Genomic DNA, 12,549 nt, shown 5'->3' with positions numbered 1-12,549 from the left:
GTAACTAAATAAAATTCCCATTTGAATGCTCTTCATTAAAATGATCTCATATTCTCACGGATGCCAAAGCTACTAAATATTAATAGGCATCATTTCACTAAAAGATCAACAATATCATCGTTATTGCTTTTGTTGCTATTCTCATGCGTATATAGCCTAGCTATAGGTTAACTGAGAGTAGGCATACATTTTAAAGGTGTTTTTTCTTTGCATTTGCATCCAGCCTCCCCCAAAAACTATGCGTTGGTCTGGCAGACAGTCTGCAGTCGTACTCTTTGTGTCCCCTACAATTAACTGCTTTGAATGGCAGAGAGGAGGCGAAGGGGCGGCACGGAGATCTGAGACAATCCGCATTCCTGTGGGGGTAGACCGGCTCCAGAGCTCTGCCTCTCCCGACCACAGCCCACCTCCGTCAGACCTTCCGGGTAAAATGAAATCCTCAACGTTTTCAACATATGATTAGCAGCCAGTAGGCCCCTGTTAACACTGAGAAACCACTAAACAAACCATTTCTTAGTGACAAATATAATAACGTAAATTTGCTTTTATAAAGTTGACTTTAAGTTGACTTTTTTTTGCACTGTATACTACAGAAAACAAGAAGGAAGTTAGCCTATTCATACCACATTTTCTTTGTCACGCGTGCATATCCTATTATCTATTACGCACACCCACAAACGTAGCTTGATGCTATGCATGCACAAACACACCCCACTGCCAATACACCCAGACTGTGACCTACTGCCATATGTGCATGTTGGTTCCTGAATGTCGGGATGGAAGCGTGTCTGAATGTAGGTTTAACAAACACGCAGGCAGTGCACTTAGGAAATGTTCATCTGAAATCAATGAACAAAATACTGTATTAAATGGTTTGCTGAACGCTAATCCAAAACATCGTGGTACATTTTCTCTAAACCTAATTTCTGCAGTGCACGTGGTCCAATTACAGCAGCTACTCGAGAAATCTACGTTTGATTTTCATATTACTGTTATCCACCCCACCATCCCTCTCCCAACACCCCCCCCCCCCCCCACACACACACACACACACGCTCACACACACACACACACGCACACATATACAAAAACACACGGACACACACCATGCCATTATATCGAGAGCCCCGTTAAATTCTAACCGAACATTTTCCACTCAGCGAGTTCCCTTTGCAAATCGAGTCTAAATAATGACAGTTAGTTTTACTGGACAGCTTCAACTGTAACACTCAACAATAATTATTCTCCAGGATTAGGCCGCCATTATCATAATCTGGACATTGACAATTATCTATAATTTGCAAAGATGCGCTTGGTTCTTGATTGCAGAGGGCTTTTCTCTAGCTCACCATCACTAAACAGTGACAGTAATAACAGCTAATTTTGCAGGCAATATATAAGAGGTACCGGGGTGTGCAAACACTCTCACACCTGGATTTGCTTATTCAACCACGAGCAGTAAAATCGTGCACTGTCGCAGTGCTTGCTCGGATATGGGATGCACAGGCTTTTTGACCAGTTTTAGAGACGCGTTAAGGTAAGGCTATTTTCTTTCAAACGATCAAATACATCAATAGTTTTTAGTCCCTTATGTGGATGTATTGCTAGAGTTACTGGTCAAAGTCTGAACTTGCATGATTTTATCTGGCTACAAAAAGCGCCACATTGAGCGAGGCCTTGACAAACGGATCATCGTGATTTATAGCCACATACTTTGCATGCATGTTGAGGTTTTTACGGGGAAATATATTCCCACTGTAGGAATTGTATCTGGGTATATCTCTGATCTATAGTCTACCTCAGTGTTGATAACAACGCCACAGATCGGACACTTCCTGTACTCCCATATAGCCTGTGAGATAGCGCCGAGCGTGTGAGAGTAAGTCTCGTACAACATACTGCATCAATCAATGTTGGCAAAAGACCACACAGACCAGAGTGTTGACATCTCCTTCCCACCCCACCTCTCTCTCTTTTCTTCTTCTTCTCTCTCTCCCCCTCTCCCCCCCCTCTCTCTCCCTCTCTCTCTCTTACTCTCTCTCCCTCTTTCTCTCTGAACATATTCAGTTCACCGTGACCCAAGGGCTCTTGTCCTCATTTTCACATTTGTTGATATTCCCTTCTGTTCTTTTCCCCTGTTGTCTTGCGTATGTAACCTCTTTCTTAACAAATGGGCCTATCTCCGAGTAACTGACATCCATCCTAATTTTGTAAGAACTCGTCTTTTATTTGTAAACAGATGGCTACTTTTATTTGTGAGTAGCCTGTACACAATGTTATCTATAACCATGTTGATAATATTTTAAAATCACGCTTCCATATTTCATGTATCTGCATTTTCCATGACGATGCTTTAAGTGTTGTCAGTGTGTTTGTAGTTTAACAGTGAACCACATTATATTTTGAGGGTAACAAGCCTTAAACTTGAGCGTGCACATAATGTGGTTTTGGAAACGTAGTCCAGGTAGTCTGCCAGTGGGACATCCATGACATGACAGCTGCGCGAGGCTTTCTCATTCTCCTTTTCAACGTTGTAATTTCAGATAATATCCCAAGCGTTCAGTCCTCTCGGCAATTTGTGTATGAATAACCGAATAATTTTGTCTTTTGTTCCGTCTGTGCTACCTCAAATCCAAATAAAGATGCCTTTTCGTATTAAAAGTGGTAGAAAATTACAGGTAATTATCTTTGACGGTAAAAACGCTGTAATCAGCGGGCTACATCAAAAATTACCCTAATTATGCCTGCATTTATGAGAATAGAAAAAACCTCACTTGGATAAAAACCCATAAATTGTCCCAAATATCTCCTTCATATTGAACAGAACTGCAGCTGGGTGCTTTGTTCCAGATCGATCCCGTGGAGCTTGGCATTTAGCGTCTTGCATTAAGACCGAAAGAGAAGGAAAAACATTTTGTCAATACTTCTAATAATTGAGGCAGAAAATGACAAGATGAACTGGACATATAATGCCGTTTTTCGCACGGTAAATGTAGCGAGGATCAGAGTAGGGTAAGTTAATTTTATATGATTAATGTCTCACTGTATTCAATAATTTGTTGTTTGGGTGATTTAGAATAGAAATCAACTTAGGTTATTGGGAGGAACATTTTCTGAAATAGTCTGCTGTTAATGAACTCAGAAAAATGACTTCAAGGACTGTGGAGACATTTCTTGAAATGAGAAATACACTAAATGTTTTAGTATAGAACAGGAGACGTCATTTTGAGTCATGGTTTACTCCATTTGACAAAACATAAAAAGTGTATGTACAGCTGAAGTCGCAGAATGTATTTACAGACAGACAAATTGCTTTGTTTTGCATGTTTAAGAAATAACCATTCAAGGAGCAGTAAAGAGTTCCATCAATATATCACGGCATATAGGGTTCCACCAGTGTCAACGCGTGAATGTGCAGTCCTTGCTCAAATCGCTGAATGCCACAGATTTGGTATATTGACAGTCAGATGAATGAAAGCATAACAAAGGCAATCCCACTGAACAGCCATAGGTAAGATAATACGGTTAGTCCCTATGCCGCGTGCCACATTAGAGAGTCTTGTTCTCTGCTATCCTTCACGCGCAGAGCAGCCAAGCCTGTCTGCGAGGGGTCTGTCCTCGAGCGAGACAGGATTTAGTTTCGAGGCTGACGGAAATCAATTGTGCACGTGAAACGATTCAGACTCGGCGCTCTCCAGTCAGGCCTCCGGCCTTCCCATCCGAGCAGTCTATCTCTGCATTGACTCTTGATGTGGGGAGGAATACCAGTGGGAATACCCGGGCATGTAGCTGTTAGCCGGCATGTTTACTCCTTTGCTGGACGCCGACACGTCCCATATTGGCGGAATTGCTGGAGAGCGTGGAGAGAGGGCGATGGAACCAGGCATAGGGTCGCTCTCGTGCGGATTGCCGCCTTGCTTCAACAGTTTCTTGAACTTTGACCTCTTATTCTGGAACCATATCTTTACCTGCATGAGAAGAGAAAGACATGATTTAGACAAAATAGTTAAACGTATCTAGAACTCAAACAAGTCATAGATAATCAAGTATGAGCGTACTTTTAAAAATGTAATTTAATTAAGTTTGTAGAAATGTACTGAAGGATGTTTTGTAATTAAAATAGTTAAGATTAAGATTATTGAGCATTAAACAACAACCTATATAGTGCTCGGCCCAGGCCACGAAAAGCAACATGTATGTACATGATTAAATGTGTCTATTAGCCTACATTATATGACTATTGAATAAATAACCTAAATGTTGTAGGCTAATAAATAATTAATAATAAATAATATGAATAAGAATATACGTAAACCGTTAAAACGAAATGGTGATTGTAGGTTTAAATACCTGTGTCTGTGTCAGGCCAAGGGAGGCAGCCAGCTCGGCGCGTTCTGGTAATGCGAGGTACTGTGTTTGCTGAAATCGGTGATTTAAAGCTTGAAGCTGCAAACTAGAATAAATCGTCCGAGGTTTACGAATTTTCTTGCCTTTCCCATTGAAACGAATTTCTCCATTTTCAATCACTGTCGTCTTCTGCTGCTCTGCAACAAAAATAATTATAACGTTAAGATGTGTAACCGTGGCAAAAGCTTAATGTGTTTCTTTTTTAAATAAGGAAAAAAACACAAAATGGATGTCCTAAAATTTCGAGAAAGACATATAGGCTACAATTAGAAAAATCTTGATAATAGGAAACTGAATGAAAATGTGTTTGTGCTAAGGGATGGTCACATGTCACGTCCGCTCCATTCAGGAAAGAACGTAATCATAATTGAATCCTCTGTCATATTTAGGATACTACATGTAATGACATGTCAATTAAATACTAATTGCAACTTTCAAAGAGAGTAGCCTGCCTAATTCAAAATGCTGGAGGGCTCCCCGGCTGTCATCTTCCGGAACATATAAAGAGGAGCATGGAAACGTCGCTTTACCCAAGGATTAGACAGCATCGAAACGGAGGAAACAGTATAAAGAATAATATGTTCAAACGGCTTATTTACAGCAGAACGTCCGGTTTGCTAAAATACGTTTTTATCATAGGATAAAAACGATATTTTCTCTATCGTTAACGGGGAAAAAATTGTCTTACCTGTGCTGTCTATTCTAGTCTGACCGCCAGTATTGTTGTGGTAAGACGGTAGGTACGGGCTGTGGTGGGGATGGCTCACGTACGAGTAAGGTAGCGACCTGTTGTAAGAATTCGTGCCGGGGTACGGAGAGTTATCGTGCTGATGGTGAGAGTGCGACCCGGAATGGAGACAGTGTAGCGGATAGTGGCTGGCAGCCATCGACGGGGAGCTCTGTTGTGAGTGAGATTGCTGACCAAACTCCATGAAAGCAGACTTGGACGAGTCCTGAGCATCCAGACCGTCAGCCATCGTAGTCATGGTCATCATCAAATTTTCTGCCTTGAGAGCACTCACCCCCTCTCTCAAGTCCAAATGGGTTATCTCGCTGTGCTGTTGTCTCTCTGTCCTCAGCGAAAAGATCTTGTCCTATTAACACCCGAATTTTCCCGCGGCGTCTTTTTTCCTTCTCCTCTGATATTCTTACTCAATGTGGCGGAAGGTGGGTATACGTTAAGGCAGAGATTTTAAGGTGGTTTCTGTTAAAATTGAGTCCTTGCTTTCAGACTTGATGCAGACACTACAAGTAAAATGGTTTGTCTCCAAAGGGCAGCGCCTTCCGATTGGTCATTCCACCCAACGTCATCAGTACTGTGCTTCACGGAGACTTCAGCGCGAGTTAACCCACCTAACCAGCTCTTACCGCAGGCACAACCATAGGGGAAATGATATATGGTGGCACGGTCTGCTAATTCCTACATACAAGCATCAAACGCCCTAATGTTGTAAAATCCAGCCTTTTGGAAGCGTCCTGTCAAGTTTGTTTTACGCAATTACCCCACATTACGCATAACGCACAGGCCTTAGCCTACACTCGTTTTCATAAACACTAACGAAGAAATATAATTCATAATCCTCTCTTATATCTACTTATGCCCATATACTCTCCTTCAAACTACTAAAGCCTATACCCGTTTCGTAGTGAAGGCTCATGTACATGTTTTAGACAACGCTAAATTATACGTGTGACGCCTCAAATAACAAGGCGCGTGTTGGACAATAGCTTGTATTGCAGATGGATGTTGTGTTTAAGTGACAGGATAATTTATCTGTGTTAAAATAAGATGCTTGATAACATCTTGAATATGTAAATTATACAGTTTGAGGATTTGTAGCCTACATTCCATGCACTCCAATCTAAACGATTATTGCAAAATATGAATTAAACGTTGCCCAATTTAGGCTATATGAAGAAAATATAAATACATGCATATATTTTTTTACAAGGCTATCTGCACGCTTTTCCAGTGTGGCATAATTTTTTTCAGAATGGTGTTGAAAAGTAATTATGCTTGCAATCAGTTGCAACCAAAACCTCTTTGATTAACCACCACACTTTATTCAAATTGCAGCTATAAAATTAAGAACAATTCGCCTGTAATGATTATGGACTGGATTTATTTTGGGGAGGTGGAATAAAGTGGATATAGCATAAATTATCCTCTAATTATACGCCAGTGTCGCCTCAATTATCCTCTTATCAAAAATGGTTGTCTAAATGCTGCGTTTAGTTTCAATTTTCTCCTTTTCTACAACAAGAACTTGGTACCTTGCTATTATTTCCATGGGTTGTTATTTACTTTGCGGGATTTAAAAGTGCACAACCCAGCTGGATAATCATTTTACAGCAGTGGACCAAACGAGAAGCACCGACACAGTTCATGAAATATTTGCTATATGAATCAAACATTAAACAGTTTAAACTTTTCGTGCATAACCAAACGGAAAAACTAAGAATTTCAAGATTATTCGCAATGGACAGAATGAGGTAAGACACCTAATAACGCAGGTCATTTGCTGCATGTCTTATGTTGCTTATTTATATTATCGCCGAGATCGTCAAATAGTTTAGACTGAGCACGCTGTGACTTTACAGTGTAATGGTTTTACTTGGGTTCTTATTGCTCGTCCGCTCAGAGTGGTGGAACTATATCAATCCGTGTTCTACTTGGACACTCTGGAGAGAAACCAGACCCTTCGCCTTCTCTAATCGGCTTTGAATGGCACGAGCAAAACGTATACTCCTCGGTGTTGTTGCTCTGCGTCTCTATCTTATGCATGATTAGCCGGGACATTCTCGATTAACACCTCCAGGACAGAGCACACTCACCTGTGTGCGCACTCATGACAGTTTTATTATATTAGCGGTAGCCTACAAGCTGTGTGTAAAGTGGAAATGTATTATCGTTCAGGCATAAGAAGGGACTTCTAAATATGTATTAAACTGAAATGATAAAAAGCAAGCGACATTTTGCTTGATGGGAGACCCTACTATGTAACTTTAGTAATATACTCATATTTTGTCATTTCTCGACAGTATATAGCCTATTTTAAATGTACCCCATCAAAGGGACACATACGTAGGTTTCAGTGTGAGGAGCATTCCTTGATTATGACATTTTGTCCTGAGCATGTTGTTCATCCCTATATCCATAAAAATACTGTAGCATGAGTATCATCAAGCAAGTATATTTGTGAAATATTCTCGTTTTGGATATTAGGATATTATTTAAGGCCTTGTAGTCAACGGTTGTAGTCGTGTTGTATGAATTTGATTGTATTGTTATTATTCGTTTATTATTGACAACATGTTTATGAGAAATATAAAACATTAAAAAATAAAACATGTCCAGCTGTGAAAAACAATGTCTGTCCTAAGTGGGCGATTGACCTTCAGCTCAATCAATCCTGATGATTTTCAGAAGTGGTCTTTATTCCGCGCTGTCCAATAAACGCGGTGATTAATGACTCTTTAAAATCACTCAATATCAAACCACAGCGAGCTAGACATGGGGTTTCCCAACAGTGATGCACACTAACTCTGGTTTGGAAAATAGACATGTAGGCCTATTTGAAATTGCCTACATGGCTCTGTACTTTTTCGACCCAAACCTTTGATTTAAGCTGAGCTCATCGCCTAACACAATGCTTTTTAATGCGTATTAATATCAGGATACTTCAATCATCGAATTGTGTGTCTGTGTGCTTCTTCTATGAGTGCGTGCGTGCGTGTGCGAGCGCGCGTCTGATTGAATGAGTCTGTTTCGCCAACATGTGTTAATAATTTTATTTGCGAGCCTGCGCATTGAGTTTGCGCAAAACACAGTCGTATTTCTTCCAAAGTGCCTGGGACTTTGCGGTCCGTGGCCTTAACAGCTATTGACATGGCTTGCATGGAACGCCACCTCCTTGCTTGTGGCGTTCTGCTTTCAGAAGCGATGGGGACTGTCGAGGCTTTCCACTCAGGCCAGTAGAGTAGTTAAGTGTCTCTTCCATCCCGAGTGCAAACCCACTGGTTCCTCGCAGACACGCAGGCGTCGACGGGTTTCCATCGCTGCAGTGAGAGCGGTGTCGAGAGAAAAGCAGATGGATACCACACGCAGCTGTCGGTATTCTAACATGGGTCATCATAATAGGATTCAGACGGGAAGCATCCCTCGTCTCCCATGCGTCACGAGACAGATGTGTCTGCTCTGTGTACATCCATGTCTGCCGGCATTGAGGCGTGCACGTGTTGTACACATAAGAGATAAACCAGGCTTTATACTGGGAGCGAGGACTATCTTTACTGATCAAAACAATGCCTCTGATATACATTTACGTTTATTAAATTGCCTTACCTGGCAACATTCTCTTAGGCCACACCCTATCTGTATTTGATATGGATATATAGACCTAATGTAATCAATGCTAAAATCACACACACATGTAGCAAATATATAGGCCTATATGTAGGCCCTATATGTAAATATATAGGCCTTTATGTGTGTATTTGCCTGTATATAAATGTTGGCTGTTAGTCTGGGCCTTAACGGACCTCTATTGAAATAGAAACACACACGTTTTAAACACATTTAACAAAAACGAGTTCCATCGGACGCCTTTAGCTCTCCAAAACTTTAATGGAGTTTCATTCAACACAGTTGAAATACCAGACGTGACTCATTCCTAGCGATTTAATTACGGTTGCTTGTTTCTTGCCCAATCAACAGGCTGCTGGACACTGCGAGAGAACGAGACAACACTTATCACACCTTTCTTTAAATCATATATCATATTCGTTTATTAGAGTCAAGGTTGTTGAATATCTTATTTTGCTTCTGCCATCAACAGGGTGATTATAGCTCATGTTCAACCATAAGAAGTAAATAATAATGAGTCCACGTTAGTTATTTAACCGATTTTGGCCATTGAGGTTATATGGTGATGGTCTATGGAGAAGCCAATAACGTGTTTTTTTATTTTGGAAACACTGGAGATTCAGGTCAAAGCGAGTTATCAGAGGAAGAGTAATGACAGGGGCATGTGTCTGGCTACTGGGCAATTAATCGAAATTAAAACCCTGAATAGCTGCTAAAACACCTTTTATCTCTGCAGACGAATAAGAACCCTCAGTGTGTATGCTATAGGCTTTCCCTTGGAGCTTTTTTCTTGACTTAATACGCGACATTATTAGGTCTGACAGCACACGGCTCGGGCTTGAAGGAGAGGATTTCGCCGGGAGATGACAGACAGGAAGGCCAGCAATCATGGGCTTTTTTATCAGAATGTACTGTTCGATGCCGTTTATCCCTGATGATAGAAAATTGCTCTGTTGCCAGGACGCTGCTGTTGAAATAGAGGGCAAGAGCAACATTTCCATTTTCCAGTTTGAAAGCCATTGAAATGAATTAGTAAAATGAAAAAAGAGAAAGAATCCTGTGGTAAACAATGAGGGGCAAACAAAGATAGCCTTTTTCTTGCCTTGAGTCCTTTTTTCGTTGTGTAATTTTTCGTTTGCAGTCACAGTGAGCGAGACCTGTGGTTCAACACTTGCAAATCACACAGTTCTATAATGCACTTCAAAGGCAATAATTCATTTTCAAACCTCCTGAAATATAATTGGAGAGCCTATCCATCTGTTGATCATAGTCGTATTTTTTGTCCGATTTTCGATATGCCTATGTTTCATCTCTTACACCAATCCATAGGTTCCTGACTGAAGGTTCACGATGATAATTTACAGTTTTTTTCGTGTAAGTAGGTTAAGATGTCTCGGGAATGCAACCGTTTTTTTTTATGTAAGGCAAAGGGACTTCGTAACCTACTAAGAAAAGACCCGGTTATGTCCAAATATTCACTCTCCTGACTGACAGAAATTGCAACCACGAGTGTATAGTGTGTCAACTTGTTCAGTTTGGAGCGTGCCTAGGCTGAAATTGTCAAATGAGGCTAAATAAGTCCGCTTGATGACACAGTCCACTGCAGTAGTACCAAAGGCAAAGATTTAGCAGCTTTTTCTCAAATAAAAACAGACAAATGACCTGCAACATTATTTCCACTGATTAAGTTTGTTATGACAATTATGAGAATGAGGATTATTGTTATTCTTAGTAGGCTATTGCTGTAATTAAATTATTATCATCAGTAGTAGGGCTACAGGCCTCAACATTAAATAATAATATATGCTACTACGAATAAGAAAACTATAAGAATGGTCCTAATACTAGGCTAATAATAACAATCATCACAGTCGCCTCTTACATCAGGCTAATAAACAGCATTTATATTTGTAACCATACTACAACACATGCGCACCAGAGACAAGAACAAACCCATTTGGAACTAGTACAGGTTCACTGGGTAGCCTAAAATAATGCAGGTCTTCTTTCAACTATAGCCTTTAATCCGTAAACACACAATACGATCATGTCTTTGATCTGGTAATATAAATCACAAATCTACATATTCATATAGGCTATAGTGAGATGGAGATCCAGCAGCGAAACTAACGTCCACCAGGGTGTGAAGAGCAGGTGGATATCTCCGGCTCTAAGACGCTGTGTCCATACATTTCAAATCCGTGCCATAATATAATATCCAAAATACCACTCCGAATGATCATCACTCAGTGTAGGCCTATTTATGATAAATGCACCGTGGTGCATTTGGCGTGTAACAGGGAACTTGGGGGATCCTAAATTGGGGTCATGAGCTGGAATTGTATGATATATATCACCGCACGCGTTAATCCGCGATAAAGTCTGTCTTAACCCAACCTCTGTAAACTGTATTCAGGCTATCCTTCTGTGTAAAAAACTAACAAACAAGCGAAACAAAAGCGAGCAAAAACGAGGAAAGATGACGACTGGAATAATGACAGAGGATGAAACCTATTTTAGTTTTGTTTTTTTATAACATGTTTTGAACTAAATTGTGATTATCTTTCTCTATATTTATGTAAATGTCATTCTATTTATTTGGAGAGATGTTTCTATATTTGAAGATATTTGAACCTGTCTGTGGTTTAGACAGGCAGTGTGTGAAGACACCATGTAGCCTAACAGCCACGACGTAACCTCTTGAATGGGCAAGCAATCCCGTGTGGTGAATGAACCTCATGTCCTAATGACAGGCTAGATCATGCGACATTCAGTTCGGAACATGCTAATCATAAAATAATTAGGCCTACTACAAGTCAAAATGTAAAACATCTAAGATTCGGAGGAAAAGTTCCAGATCCAAATAAAACTTTATTAGTCGACTTAACATTTAATTAAGACTTCAGAAAACAGTAGAAAGCTGTTCTTTAAGACCGCAAACTAACAACAGTTTAAACAGAATCAGACGAGAGGGTTCGCAGATATTGTCACTGAGAACCACCCTTCAGATCCATAAAACAAGGCACTGGTGTTCAGACAAGTGGTTCACATAGTACACGGTCTTAAACACAAAGAGGCTGAAATTCTAGAGCACAAAGTGTACCCAAGTGGAAGAAAGGCAAAGAAAAAAAAGTCACACCTGGTCAAATGCTTCTTGATGGACAGCTTTGCTTCATTCACATTGCTCGCCCGGTTCTCAGGAAAACACGATCGCAGGAGTTGGCGGATGATATTTCTTTACCATTGTCTACCATCCAAAAACACACCTACCCTGAAACTGCATTTGAAAACAAGGACATTCTCTCATAGTTGGTAAATGTTTGTGCGCATATACAGCAGACACGTTTATGAATCTACCTATCTATATTTGATTTATAACAGGTAAACAGTTGTTTAAATTAATTGAAGCACTAGACAACTTTGAGCAAGCAAAACCATTTTTTAATGGAATCATCAGATGCACTATGTATTATACTGAGATTTATGACAGAAAACAAAAGTCACCATTTAAATATTTTTATTTGGTGAAATGATTGAATAACCACAACAGTTCAGACATTTATTAGGGATATAATATAGATAATATAGATAGGTAACACAATTAAAACGAATATCATGCACCAATCAACATAAACAACATAACATAAAACTGACCATAACAGGGTTTCTTTGTGAGGTAATGGTATGGTTTCAGAGCACATTTGAAAGTCACTCCAGAGATATCATTTGTATTGCTAGCAACAGTATCATTTCTTGGTTAATAATGCCCTTCCTAT

At 40.1% G+C, this 12,549-nt stretch overlaps 1 protein-coding gene across 1 annotated transcript; it reads right to left on the bottom strand.

The window, feature by feature from the left end:
* Positions 1-3,275: 3,275 nt before the first annotated feature.
* dlx6a (distal-less homeobox 6a) lies at positions 3,276-5,402 on the bottom strand. Its single transcript, XM_084695495.1, has 3 exons — positions 5,096-5,402; positions 4,351-4,544; positions 3,276-3,968 (listed from the first exon to the last, which is right to left on the bottom strand). The coding sequence occupies exons 1-3, from the start codon at positions 5,400-5,402 to the stop codon at positions 3,729-3,731; spliced, it is 741 nt and encodes a 246-aa protein (XP_084551621.1). The 3' UTR covers positions 3,276-3,728.
* Positions 5,403-12,549: the final 7,147 nt, after the last annotated feature.

The sequence above is a fragment of the Hypomesus nipponensis genome, chromosome 4 (genome assembly GCF_054491055.1).
Source record: "Hypomesus nipponensis isolate SF chromosome 4, ASM5449105v1, whole genome shotgun sequence".
Lineage (NCBI taxonomy): Eukaryota > Metazoa > Chordata > Actinopteri > Osmeriformes > Osmeridae > Hypomesus > Hypomesus nipponensis.
The sequence above is the reverse complement of the archived record's forward strand: the minus strand, read 5'-3'. Positions and strand labels throughout refer to the sequence as shown.

Excerpts from the sequence above, each read along its gene's own strand:
- dlx6a (XM_084695495.1), bottom strand. The coding sequence starts at position 5,402 with ATGATGACCATGACTACGATGGCTGACGGTCTGGATGCTCAGGACTCG. Across the intron at positions 4,545-5,095 it reads GACTAGAATAGACAGCACAG|AGCAGCAGAAGACGACAGTG; the intron begins GTAAGACAATTT and ends TTTTTGTTGCAG. Across the intron at positions 3,969-4,350 it reads TTGGCCTGACACAGACACAG|GTAAAGATATGGTTCCAGAA; the intron begins GTATTTAAACCT and ends CTTCTCATGCAG.